The following is a 14,408-nucleotide window of genomic DNA, read 5'->3' as shown; positions in this document are numbered from 1 at the left end:
GTTCCTATTTTGTCTGCCTCATTATATGAGAACAAAGGGACAACTAATAAAACTAAATGGCAGCACACTTGTAGCAGAAAGGCTGAATTATTTTATGCAACACATGATTAACCTGCACAATTAATTGCTAGAAGCCATTCCAGGGGTCAAAAAAACAGGCAGGAGAAATAAGCAAGCAAATAAACATACAGACAAACCTGAAGTTAACATGAACAGTCTGATTTTCATCACTTTAGAACGAAGAGGAGAGCTGTAATTCCTCACGTTTCCAGGCCTATGATAGCTGTGATCTAGAGGTAGAAACTTTTCATTAAGTGAATGTATCTTTAGAAAATATAAGGCATGGGTGTATCAGAACCCTCTGCTCAGCTTCTCCTGCTCTTTCTTTTTCCTAGCATTTTACTTGGGCATATGTTCCTGTTGGCACACACTGTGTGTATTAGTGAATCCTTAGGAAGTGCAATAATAGCTATAACATCACTACACACAAAAAAGACATGACACCTATTTATAAGGAGTTCATGTACAACTGGTAGATAGGCTAACACCACATAAAAAGCAAATTTGGTCAAGGTAATGCTCAGTAATCTGGCTTCTTTGCAGCAAAGGAAGTTTGAGGAGTTTGAGGAACTGAGTAAAGATGTGGTTCGTGTACTGTTAATAGCTTTGCAGAAGAAAGGGGTCATAAGGAGGAGATGAGAAAATGATGGAGGGGCTGATGCTGACAATAATCCTTTCACTAACCAATATTTTTGTGCATTTCTGGTTCCTGGTTTTCTTGCCTAGAAAAGATTTTTAATAATTTTTTCCTATTCTTTTTGTAGTGGTTTAAGTGAGATTTCTGCCCTGGAAGCAATTGCTGAAAATGGTAAGCAATATGACCAAAATATAACTAATGTTTCATCATTTTAGTCTGTGTTTTCAGCTGAGCAAATTGTATTCTCTAGTTCCTGGAATTTGCTGTAATACTATTATTTAAAGGTTTTCTTTTTCCCCATCTATAGCACTTCGAAGCTGTCAGTTACCACAGTGTTGAAGTCAGTGTCTGATTCAAAATCCACCGAAAAGGATACAGTTCTTGTGACCTGAAAAATAATGATAATTCACCTCTGCTTCAGGCACAGCTCTTTGCTCATGCTCTGGCATCCTCCCAGTTCAGAGAGGGAACCTGCACCCCATGCAGCTCGAGCTGTTGCCTTTGGTCTGACCTCACACACTGGAGCTGGAGGTGTCAGCTCCTCCAGCAGCTCAAAGGCCTTGGTCTCAGCAGTTGGTGTCTGAATGAATAGGAAATGTTTTTCCAATCTTTGTAAAATAATTCAGATGCCCTTCACAGCCTTGAATTTTAGAGACTTTTATTGGTTTAGCAGGTATTAAAGGTTATTTGTTAAAGGTGAATGTCTCCTTATAATTCTGGAATAAAACTTGCCTAGCATCTGGCTGAAAAAGAGGTGCCATATGCCTGAGAAGCACTGAGAGGTATCTAGATTTTTGCAGAGCTTTCACTTACTACTCTAAATTAGAGATCAATTTATAAAGTCTGCAAATCACTAGTTTCAGGGACATACATTGTAGTGTAGCGTGGTGTGGTGTGATGCAGTGTTGTGGTCTGATAATTAAAGTGTGGTTTGTGTCTATGACTGTTTCTACCCTGAGCTGGGGGTGTGAAATCAAAAGCAGGGGAAGTGATTTGAAAATCAGGGGAAAATACACTTACTACTGAAATCAGTGGTGAGTCCTTTTCTCTGTTTCTTCACTATCCATAGTGAGTGTGTTTTTTATACTCAAATAAGCAGCTGGGTTTCCATCTCTAAACTGCAGAAGAGTTGTTTAGTTTTTTCTTTTTGTCCCCAGACTACATTTGATAGAAAACATCTTGGCTTGATGTTGGTCTTGGTCAAACATTAGCTTTTTCTTTATGGGACATTTATGTCATCAGCTGCACAAACTCAAGAATAAACTTCTTATTTCCCTGTCCCTCTCTCAGGACACTTCAGTTTGAATTATCAGAGTTCGTGCAAGACCTGTGGGTTCACAGAAAGAAAAGACTATACAAGCTTCCTGGTTAGTGTCAGACAGGTGTTATCAGAGAAAAGGTGTGTGGATCAGGGAAGAGGTGACACTGTGTGACCAAGTGCAAAATCTGCACTTAGTATTCTGCTTCTCAGTTGTGCTCTGGGAAAGCAGGAGTGTGAGCTGAATCACCCTCTGGTTTATTTGCCAAAGTAACCACTGAGTGCCTTGATGCATGAAACTAGAAATAACATCAATATGAAGTTTTAATTCAAGTTATGGAGCCACAGTTCCTTAAAGTTGCCCCCCTGAAGATCTGTGCAGCAGATCATAGAGAGCTGGAGAGTCATTCCTGAAGTCATAGATAAGTATCTCAAACACAGCCTTCCAAGTCATGCAATCTGAGCACCACTAGGTCTGGGTGTCTGGGTACTATTTGCAGCACACCCACAGTCATTTGCCAAATATTGCAGTCAGCAGACCCTTCAATGTCAGAACGACTTGCAAGGTCATGAGTTACTGATGTTTGTTAAAAAGGTGCTGCTGCTAGATCCTACCTGGATAGGTGACAAAAAATCCTGTTTGTCACATACCTGCAACATGAAAAGAGAATGGTTGACCCATAAATATTGCTTGTATTATTATTTTTCAGTATCCACAATAAAGTCGTAGAAAAACACTGCAGACCTGTAGTAGGCTGACTAGAAATTCCAAAAGCCTCTTAAGTTTTGCACAGCAACTTCTTCCCTTTCCACTATAGCAGGTTTTACAATCTGATGTAATAAAATGTCAGAGGAATATCTCCTGCTGTTTTACTTGGTGCAGACAGGAAGCTCTGTAAGACAGAACAAATGGGCTCAGATTATGCCCAAGGGAACTGTGCTGTTCTGAAATATCTAGAAGCTGAAGTAATCAGAGGTTTTTAGCACATTATTAAAATGAGGTTCATTACAAAATCCAAACAAATTCAGAATCCAAGTCTGCCTAAGTTTCAGGGGATTCAGAATTACTGCTTTCTTCGTGCATCTTTTCAGTATTCTTTCTTTTGCATGAGTTCATAGAGTTTGACTTTTTTTTTTTTTTTTTTTTTTTAGAGTTTGATATTATTCCTCAGTTTTAGCCATTTTTCCTAAAGATTTCTCTTGCTCAGGAGAAAGTTGCATTCTGTCATGGCAGTCTCACGTGCTGGATCCAGCATACATCAAAATCAATGGCAAAGCTGCCTATGACTCCATCTGCACCAGATGAGGCTCTTTAGTTGCTATTCTATGTATTCCTTTTTCCAGTCTGAATCTTAGTGTGTTCCTCTTTACTCCTCTTTACTTCCTCATCTTTCCCATTTCCACACCCCCCACATTCTCCCTTCCACAAATCTTGCTCTTTTCTGGTCTTTCTCCACTCTTGTTCATGGTTTATACTTTTTCTTCCCTTCCACTTTTCTCCTTCCAGAACATTTATTCTCAGTTAATTTCTTCCATTTCTTCCATCCCTTCCATCCATCCATCCATCCATCCATAAAATCATGAACAGAAACTAAGGTAGATTAGAGATTATTATTAGCATTAATCCTGTACCGTTCCCTGGTGAAATTCAGGGGATGTGTTTTCACTAACTTAGAAAGATATAATTCTTCCACCAGGGCACAGATGCCTACAATTATGCTGACTGGATGGTGTTAGCCCAGACAAACTCTTTTACATTCATAGCTCTACATAATGTTTCCTTGAGCCATCTTATCTAAAGCAACAACAAAAAAAGGTAGAAACACTAAAATCACTCAAGCATCAGTATCACCATCTGGAGATGCCTCTTACTCCATTAAAGAAAGAACCTGTTATGACTCATGTTCCCATGTAGGAATGTAATTTAGGTGCTTAAAAATCTGATAGACAGTTTGGGCCCTTGAAGTATTTGCAAGTAATTCATAAGCCAAGTAGAGCTTTGATGACAGGCAAAAAAATGATATTTATTGTCATAAAAGTGTTCACAGCAACTTCTCTGAATAAAGAAATTGCCTCTAGAGCCTTCCCAAAGGCAGAAGTTATAGAAGTTAGGGGTAAATATAGTTACATGTAGCTCCTTACTGAAGTGAAATGCAAATGATGTTTTATTTCCAAAAGGAACTGGTTGGTTTAATGAAAGGAAAAATAAAGACAACCAGTAATTTTTTCTACATATTACTTTTTGTTCTGCAAATTTTGTATCTGAGGCTGCTGAGAATTTCCAGTGAGTTGCATGCTGTGCATTTAGAATATAAAATCTACATTCTGTAATGCCTTGGACCTCCCCACCCAATAGAATTACAGTAGCGGTACATGAGCAGTTGCTTTCCTGAGTAAGTCTGTTTCTTATAGTAGATCCCTTTAGCAACAATTTTTAGGAGGAAAATTTACATATTTATGATTATTGACTAATACGAGGAAAAACCCTGCAGAAAAAACAATGCTTGTATTTTTACAAAAGCTAAACATTTTATTCAGCCAGAAGACCATAGTTGCTATAAATTTTAGAGGCTAGAAAGAATAATAATATAAACTCCACTTTGAATACATGAAAATGGCAAAGAATTTCTGCCAAGTCTAACTGAAATCAGGGAAGCCTATCTGTCCAGGCTATAAAATACCCATTCACAGACTAGTACATGGATGAGAAGTGGGAAAGCACTGAAACAGTAAATGTGAGTTTGCTTGCTTATTTCTCTATCAGTCCCAATAAAAAAACTAATGGCTCTTAATTCACAACTTATCAAAGCAGATTATAATATTTCTGCTTACAGCTTGAAAACATTTCTCAACTTGTATGTATTTGCCACGACTGCCTGTTGTTTTAGAAGGGGGATCTTCTTTAGAGGTGTCTTTGGACCTCTTTGTAAGGTTCTGTCTTTCTTACTTGCCTTTTCTTCCTTCTCCAGCAATATTCCACCATATTTTCCCTTTGGCCTCTTTTGTAGTCAACAGCAAAGTCTTCCATATCATGTTGAGGGTGCAATATCAGGCTTTAATCCACTGAAGCCAAAAGAAATATTGCTGCCAACATTATGCACATCATGTCTCAAACTAGGCCCAATGCTTTGAGTATTGTTTCTCAGTGACTGGTTATGTGTGCTTTGTAATTCACAGAATAATACTACTTGAACTTTATTATTTATTTATCACTTGACTAACACTATATAAAACCTCCTCTCTTAAGTGATTTCTTTTGCACTTGCTTTTTGTTGCCCCAAATTCAACTTTTCAGGTATTGTTTCTACAGTATTTACCTTTCATCTTCAAAATCACCCCTTTTTCTGAACTGATCTAATGTTTTCTTTGATCTCACTGACACTGTGCATTTTTCAAGACACCAGACATATCTTATCTCATTTATACCTAGTGACATGTAAATGGTATGAACACCCAAATTACTTAAATAGGCTAAATGAGCTTAAACATCTATCTCATTACTTTTACAACTGCTGTAGGATTTCAGCTTTCTCGTCTTCCTGAGTTTGTTAAATTATGCATGTTTCTATTTATAGACAAAGTAATCGGAAGACTGACCACAGATCTGCAGGAAAAAGGGATTAACTTTTCAGTAATTTATACTGCAGTGAGACCTTCAAGGGTGAGTAATCTTCAGTGCCTAGAACTGTCAGATACTTGGCATCAACTAACTTAATGTTTACAGAGGAATGGTATAGGTTATTTTCAAGATTACACAAGCAAGCAATCTGTATTATATGAGGTTTTGACCAGAAATGATTGCATGAATTTTCATGTATGATAGCTATATCACATAACTATTGAAGTTTTACTGTTCTAGGAGACCACAAATCACCTGTTGTCTTTAGAAAATACTATTTTTAAGGACTGTAATTTAAAAATGTTTTTTCCATTTTGCTCTTATGGTTTTATAGTAAGTTTTGTGTGGAATCTAGTTTGGCTGGTTAGTAAAGATGGAGTGTTGTGAGTTAACTGAATACTACTAATGTACCAATGTTTAAATGAATTGTTTTCATTCCTTTAAGTAAATACTTGGTACTTAAAAAAGGAAGGTAAAGTTTTCACCCTTGCTGACAGTCAGAACATCATCCCTAGATCACATCATATTATGTTAGCAATAAGTAGCAATGCAGAATAATTATTTATGCAGAGTTACCTGTTTTGAATGACATACAGGTTGTAATGAAGAAATACTCAAATTTTAATTTCAGTGCAATTAAATGGAAGACAGTCCATTGAGGAAAACAGAATATAGTCTTTTTCCTAGAGGGAAACACAATACAGTTCCCACTAATAACAGAGGTATATGAGGGATGCACTATATCCTAAAAATGGGCAACTTTGAAAGAAACATCTATCTGTTCCAGTGGTTACACATCTGAGCACTTAATATGAAGCTTAGTTTAATTTAGATTTGATTAAAATTCAATATAGTGTCCTTTAAGGATACAGAAGATATAATTTCATTGTTTTAGGCAACAAGAAAACTATTAGTGGGATTATATATGTCTACTGTGATCCTGCAGACAGGATCTTGAAGGTTTTCAGGAAGAAATGCTGAAAAATGCACAACCTAATAAACCCTTTTGTTTTTTCCTAATAAAAAACCAAAACCTAGAAAAATTCTTTTAAATTTGTATGCAACGAAATCCCCTAAGTTTATCCAAAAGAAGAGGAAGGTGAAACTTGAATGCACTTCATAAATGTTTTTTAACCCAAAATTGCATTATATTCCTGAATGTATTCTGTGTTCAATCAGAAATAATCTGGGTTTTTGTAGAAGGTAGGATCTTGAACTTCTGGGTGTCCAGCAAGATGATTAGAATAGTTCCTCCAAACTCTAGGAAAAAAGCTGGTTCTACTGAAGAAAAACAATAACTTTATCAGTAATACACCCTGTGAAATGGATTTTCAGAGACTGGGTTTTGAAGGCCAGACTTAGCAAACACAGACAAAGCAGCATGGGGAAGCAAGCTCACATTGGTGTTTTCTGCACTATAGGTTTTTATGGTAGAGGAGAGGACACAAGTTCAGGAGTTATCATGTGCCTTTTTTTGGTAATTTTTTTAAAAACAAAAGATCCAAAATAAAAATTATTTAGCTACTGGGACTCTTTACTGTTTGAAATCAAAGGGACATAGGCATTCTTAGCTTAAAATGGCTCTTAGAATAATTGGAATGAAAAATATTTTTAATTAATGAAGGAATTTTTCAAGTAATTTAGAAGAGTTCGTTGACTTTTAAATCTATGCATACTTCATCAGGCTTTCTAAATTAAAGTGACTTAGTCTGAGCATATGGAGCACTTTTAAGTAATTAAAACAATGTATTTTAAAATGTTCTGCATTTTTTTAAAATAAGCAATTTAAAGTTATTGTAATGCTGTAAATTCATTGCCATAGAAAACCATTTGGGGCACAGTTCCCCCCAGTAACTTTAGAGTTATTTCAGTGCATTCAAGGTTATCAGCCTCTGTGCAAAGCTATAAAAGGCAAAACACAGAGAACCTTTGAGGGTTCATCAGTCTGTACACACACATGTAGTGTGTACATATGTCCTCTCAGTATGTATTGCGTATCTTCAGCTGTGCATGAGCTGCAGGAGATAACCTTAAGAAACAAGGACTGTCTTTACTCAGACTATAAGGATTGTATTGCATGATCTTGAACTTACAGGGTCACTCCCCATTGATAATCAAAATCACTATACAGAGAATCATAGAATCTTTCAGCTTGGAAAAGACCCTTGGGATCATTGAGTCCAACCATCATCCCTCTCTTCAAAGTTCCCCTGAACCATATCCCTCAACACCACATCTAAACAACCCTTGAACACATCCAGGGATGGTGACTCAACCACCTCCCTGGGTAGCCTGTTCCAGTGTCTGAAGTAGAAGGCTTTGATCCCAGAGAAAAGGAGGTTACCTTAGTTAGTACCTTTGAGAATCAACAGCTATCACTGGCTACAAAAGATTTGCATTTCCTAAGTTGGCTTTTTGTCATTGATAAAGGAAATGAGTTTTAGGCATGACACTTTTTTCTAAAAATGGAAGGGAAGGGGAAGGAAGGGAAGGGGAAACACCAAAAAACAAACCACCGAAAAGCACATACAAAAACAACAACAAAGAGCAGCCACTTCTGACCAGGAAAATTAATTTCATACAATGAAGTTCCTGAAAACTGGAGCTATGAGAAATCTCTTCTGATAGTTCCACATCCTTCCTGTTGGGCAGTTAATGGCTTCATAGCATCTTCTGGTTACATTCAGTCATTCTTCCTTTACCCCCAGCAGAGAAATATAAATGTTAGATGTGCATATGTTGAAAAATATTCTAGTCTGGTATTGGCCTCACAGAAAGTGAATTAATGAGACAGGAAACAAACCTCCCCTAGACTCAGCCTCCTTTCTGGTTAGCTAGGAAAGAGCTGCTCAGTTTAGTCAATGCAGTCACAGATCCCATTAGACTGTTGTAATTTAGTTACTCCAATGCACAATGGAGTTGTATTCAGCCTGGTCCTTGTTCTGTTCCAGTTTCAGCATTTGAAGGTGGAAGACAGAATTAAGACCAGACAGAGGCTGTTTGAAATTGTTTCACTAACTAGTTGATCATTCCTCTGGATATCCATAATCTCATAAAGGAGCTGCCTTCCTCCAAGGAGTCACCTGCCACATCTTGCGACTCTTGTTCTCAAGTGCTTTGCCTTCAAAGTCTGGCTGAGTTGGTCTGACATTGACAAAATTACTTGTATCATCTAATTCTGGGCATGTGAAGTGTAAAGGTGAAGTCATATGACATTATCAACTGGGCTTCTCTTTCCCATCAAAAACTTGCAAGAGCTTCATCTGCCATGGGCTTTCACTCCTTCATTCTGCAAGCTGTCTGCTCTAGTCAGTGTATAGGTGTGTTGAGTCTTTGGTGTCACTCAGAGGCAAACAGTATGGGTTACAGGAGCTTTGTTCAGCCATGAGTGGCATGAGCATCTGCAGCAGAAGTGGTCACATTTTATTTTTAAACAGTGTCTCTTTAAAGTATCCTCAGGTGCTACTGATGTGCACCCCAGGTGAAAAAAACATGACAAGTTTTTATTGTCATTGACCAGTTCTTAAGTTTGCATTTTTCAAGGTGCATTACATTCTGTAGTACTGCATCTTCCACTGCCATCCACCTCCTCTTTTTTCTGACTGTACAGCTCCCTGCTCTGAGGAGACAAAACTCAGCAACAGCCACACCACACAGCTGCTGATTAATGAAGTGTTTTTAAGCATTTAATATACTCAGACATAGAATACAAGCATTTATATCAATGAAATGTTAGAGAAATGCTTAAAACACCTTTTGCAGGAGTTGAGGTTGTAAGGTTAATATCCTTATGAAGACTTGAATATTGGAATTGCCTTATTTGTTTAATCTTGTGGTTTTTATATGTGAAGGAGAGATTATAGTTTGACATAGTATAATAAAGCATCAGTGCTTCCAGCCTAAAAGAAGAATCAGGAGTTCCTCATCCTTTAGTCCTTTCTTTTCCCCACTTAAAGAATTCTATTATGATAAAAAGTAAAGTACAACTTGTAGATGGAGAATATGCCTCTTATTATTTCTTAGCTAACTCACTTTTTGTGTTTTTTACTTGATAGCATCTTTGATTTGGATAGAGATAGCATCTTTTTAAATAATTGCAAAAGTACTCCTTAAGGCTGGTTGAGGCCAGTTGTCACTCCAGAGGAAAAAAAACCCAAAAAATATTTGGCCAAATTATCTTGGAAACTGCATGTTAAGGATGTGAGAAATGCCTGTTAGCAATTCTGTATGATTCATTAGATACTAGTGAGAAATTCAAGGAAGTAACTGAAAAACGCTTGACTTTGCACCAGGACATTAGATTAACTTTAAACATTTTTGCAACTTAACTTTCATTTTATATTTATATTTGTACATATATATGTTTATTGACTTCACTGAGAAATGAAGGGCACCATGGAACTAAACTATTTTTCATATCAGATCAGAACAATTTTTTTATTTTCAGTTGCTAACTAACTTTTAAAGGTATAGATAAAACCTCTGCAGGTGTTACATATACACCAAATTAGAAAGTTGTATCTCCTTTGCAATTAAAACTAAGGAAAACTGAGGTGGATGAGAGATGGTAGGAAAGGAAACAGGTGAGGATGAGGTCTCAAGAAAAAATATACTGTCATACCTAGGCAGAGGTCATAAATGTAATAATTCAGAAAAAAATAGAATACAAGGCTAAAATAGGATAAAATAAATAGAATATGCAAATGTAAGCCAAACATACTGATATGGCATGTGTGATTGGTAGACATGCTAAAAAGTTTCTGGAAAGAAAATGCCAAGTTAAAAAATTTATTAGAGTGAAAGAATAGATCTATGAAGGACTGCTGATGTATCTTAAAGGCAGTTTGGATTCAATGAGACAAAGATAAATATTCTGGGAATACTCGAGTCCTAGGAGCAGAGGCTAAGCATAACATCCAAGTGATACAACTTTAACTTATAGATTTAAATGATCCATGTGTTTGTGACTTGATGAATTGCCTGGTAAGCCCCACAAATTGTGCTGACTGACCCTGTTTGTAAATGGAATGAAGACTGTTTGAACACGATTTACTAAAAGCTCAAACTTGATGTAACAGAGGCTTTTTGAAAGACCATTTACTACCCTCACCTTCCTCCTCACATGGAAGCATCTCAAACTCTATCATAATTAAACAACAGAGTGAAAAAGGTGAGCCTTTAAAAGGATTAAAGCCCCGCTTTAAAAAAGCAAAGTCCTGTATGCATACAGAAAATTAAAAGAAAGATAAATTCTTGCAATTTTAGTGCAAAATTACATGACAGACTTGAAGAGATTCAGTGGAATAATATGCAAAAGACATAAAAACTATCAATAAAGCCACATTAGACAGGAATCCTTTCAGACACCATTGGGTGTAATCAAAAAGAGGAACTCAGAAAAATGAGTGACAAAACAAAGCCAAATCGTTCTGTGTGTTCATTGTCTCTGTGGTGGAACAGAGTTCTCACTTCAAAGACTTTTTTGGTAATCATCATGCCTCAGAAACTTTAACTGTTACTGAGGTGGCAGTAAAAGATATATAGTCAGTAAAATAAAGAATATATAAATAAATAAATTTAAAGAATAAATCAAGAAAATAAATAGTATCATATTACCAAGGTCAGATAATTTTCACCAGTGTTAACTAAAATAAGAAACTGCCAAATTATAGATGGTCATGATTTCTAACGTGCAACTTATAGTTTAGATTATACTACTATTATTGTTACATGTATATATAATGACATATATGAAATACAATTTATACATTATATATTACACATTACATACTATATATTATAAATTATTTTGGCCCTAATCCCGAAGGAACAAGAAGTGGCAAATTTGACATGGAGGTTGAAACGAGGCTCCATATTTTGGAGAAATACAACCAGGAAATATACCTTCTCCAGTGACTAAATTGGTTAAAACTAAAGTAATAAATAATGTGGATGTGTGAATAGAATATAGTATGTATTCATTGTTCTCTGAGGGACATGAAAGAAAGTCTGGCACTACAGTAAGAAAGGTTAAAAATTTTTGGGTGGAAGAAAGAAAAAAAATTAAAGGTAGGAAGCAAAAGATAAAATGAAAAGATTGATGTTTAGAGTGGTGAGTAATTACCAGTGGAATTCTGTGGAGGTTGATGTCAATGCCTGTGCTGTTCAACAGAGTTGTTTTTAGGATGGGAAGAGGGCTGAAATCTGAAGGTGCTAAAGTTTGCTGATGTGCTGACAAGTTGGAGAAGTCACTCAGAGCTCTGCGTTGCTGGGTGATAAAGTGACAGATGAAATCCAGTGTGAAGGAAAGTAACACAGAGAGGAAAACATTAAGTATGTGTATTCCACTGTGGTGAGTGGCTGCTGTTCCTCAGAAGAGGAGTTACAGTGTGAATGTGGGTTGATCTCTTGGAACTTCCCAGCAGTTAGTGGGAAGTGTTTGGAGAGGAAGAGGGCAGTGCAGGCTGTGTTAATTCACTAAGGCTTTGGTGAGTGCAAGTCTGCCAGTGAAATAGTGTGTGTGATGCTGGATACATCACCCTTAAAGGGATAAAGTGGAGCTACAAGAGGAAAGTATTTTAGCTGGGAAAAGTGACAGTCCAAGGGAGACATAATAAGGAAAACCAGTAACATAAATGGACTAAGCAGGCAATAATTACTCACTGTCTCTGGCCAATATTCTTGATTATCAGCTACTCACAGCCATAATGCAGAAATTCTGGAGCACCAGATTCCTTTAAAGAAACAAAATAATATATTTTTGGGTGACAATAGTACATAGATTATATATATAGTACATATATAAGATTATATATATATATTATATATATATATTATATATATAGTACATGGATTTCAGTGATTTGGTAAACTAATGGAAGAAATGTAGGAAGGAAGGATGGACAGAATATGCTGCTACATATATTCACTTGTATGCAACCTTCAACTCTGAAGTTTTCTAACCCAGAGGTTACAGAAATCAAAGAGGGTATCCTGGGACAAGTATTGTCTGTATTTACCCTTTTCTTATTTTTAGCTGCCAGTTACTACCAGTAGCACTTGAAGTGAGTTGTGTGGACCTTTGGTCTCACACAGTTCTGCTGGTCTTGTGCATTGGCAGAAGGTTGGGATATTGACACAGCTTTTCTCTGGGACACAAATCTGAAAGGTAATATATAACTTATTTAACTAAAGGCCATGAGCCAGAAGAGGCAGCCAACAGACTAAACAAAACACCACTAAAGGAAGCACATGGACTTTCCTCCTCGTCCTCATCCTCATCTATTAGGTTGTAGAATTACTGCTTTTGAATATAATAATAATTGGCACATCAAAAAAAATGCCTACTACGAGGAAATCATTAAGACTAGTTAGAAGAAACCTGGATTATTTCATATGAGTTTCAACTGGCATATCCTATTCTATTTTTCTTTTCACTTTAGAAAAGAAATAGTTCACTTCATGTAGTGCCACAGAATGTTTTGATTTTAGAAATTCGGTGTTTTGTGGTAGGAAGACTACTTGTTGCACAGTTTTAGATCTTCCATATGTGTTCAGGTAGTGATTTTTTTTAATCTCTATTTTCTAGCTCTTACCCTGCCTGCAATCCCATGAAGTATTAGACTGCTTAAAGCCATCAGTTAATGATTTTCTGCCATTAGAAGCAGAAAAGAGGGGCCATCAGTATTGATACATAGTCATTGTGTACATGCAGCCATTAAACTCAGAAGTATGGTGTACATGCTTTCAAAATTAGGATAGAGGATGACAATTTTTTGGATGTAGTTTTCAAGGTTATTCATTACTTTATCAGAGAAAAATATCCTTTGTTTACTGATGGATAGTTCTACTGAAATTTTCTTTCAAATTTACTTTTCTTAAATTCTACAAGGTGTTCCATAAAAATCTGTGAACCTTGAGTTGCATACAAGCCAATATTCATGAAGTTTGCATATTAGAGCATTAGCAGACAAAGTTAAAACCTAGGCCAGTATGTTAGTAAAATGTTGACAGACTGTTATGGCAGTGTTTGTGGATTGAAATAGAGATCTTATTTCTTTCTGAGGACTGTATTACCCCATCCCTTGTAGCTGACAACTTTAAATTGAATTGGATATCAGTTGCCTAATGTATCTTTTTTTTTAGAAAGTTGTCTAATTAGAAAATTGATTACCAACTTTGTGCTGCTCATATTTTTTGAGGAAATAACCCTGTACAGTCAGACCCATGAGCAGCCACCTGTGTTAGCATTGGCCAAACTGCAGCAGATGCAGAGGCAATGGTGAGTGGACCCCTGGGCTGTTAGCTGGGATGTTGTAAGAGATTTGCCCAGAATGAGGCTGACAATTCCTCATTTCTTCTGGGCTCCAACCCGGTATCATAGCACTGTACCAATCATGCAGGCTTAGCAGCTAACTCCAAGCTCCCATGGGAATCTCTCTTAGTGGGTTGTTGTACAACAGTAGTGCCCCTGGTAGCAAAAAAGCAAAAAACTCATCCTATTTCTGCCAAAATGACTCAGGCCTCTTTTTCAGTTTGCTAATGGAAGCATAAAGTGGTGCCTGACATGAAATTCGATGTTACATGGCATATTTTGTTCTTGTTCTGTCCATTTCATTTTACTAAAACTTCAATATTAACAATTTTATTAAAACATTGTGGCTGTTATAGCCCACATGATTGAGCCAATTCACAGACAGGTATTTAATGAATCATAAAAAGTAGCATACTACATTTTAGTGCACTACAGTATGAAAGTTGAACTCCAGATATTCTAACAAGTAGAGATACCTCTGCCTCTGGAGCTTTCAGCCAAATCACTTGAAAAATTGTGG

The 14,408-nt window shown here is 36.6% G+C and overlaps 1 protein-coding gene across 2 annotated transcripts in view; it reads left to right on the top strand.

Moving 5' to 3' along the window:
• The window catches only part of ATP6AP1 (ATPase H+ transporting accessory protein 1), a 53,943-nt gene that overhangs the window by 14,951 nt on the left and 24,584 nt on the right, over positions 1 to 14,408 (top strand). Inside the window, exons 5-6 of one of the 2 annotated variants that reach the window (XM_071733759.1) lie at positions 834 to 868; positions 5,531 to 5,616. In XM_071733759.1, the coding sequence (XP_071589860.1) occupies positions 834 to 868; positions 5,531 to 5,616 (121 nt within the window). Of the gene's footprint in view, positions 1 to 824; positions 869 to 5,530; positions 5,617 to 14,408 lie in introns of both variants that reach the window. The other variant, XM_071733758.1, reaches the window with a different exon arrangement.

The sequence above is a fragment of the Heliangelus exortis genome, chromosome 1 (genome assembly GCF_036169615.1).
Source record: "Heliangelus exortis chromosome 1, bHelExo1.hap1, whole genome shotgun sequence".
Lineage (NCBI taxonomy): Eukaryota > Metazoa > Chordata > Aves > Apodiformes > Trochilidae > Heliangelus > Heliangelus exortis.
This window is presented reverse-complemented; position numbering and strand designations above follow the sequence as displayed.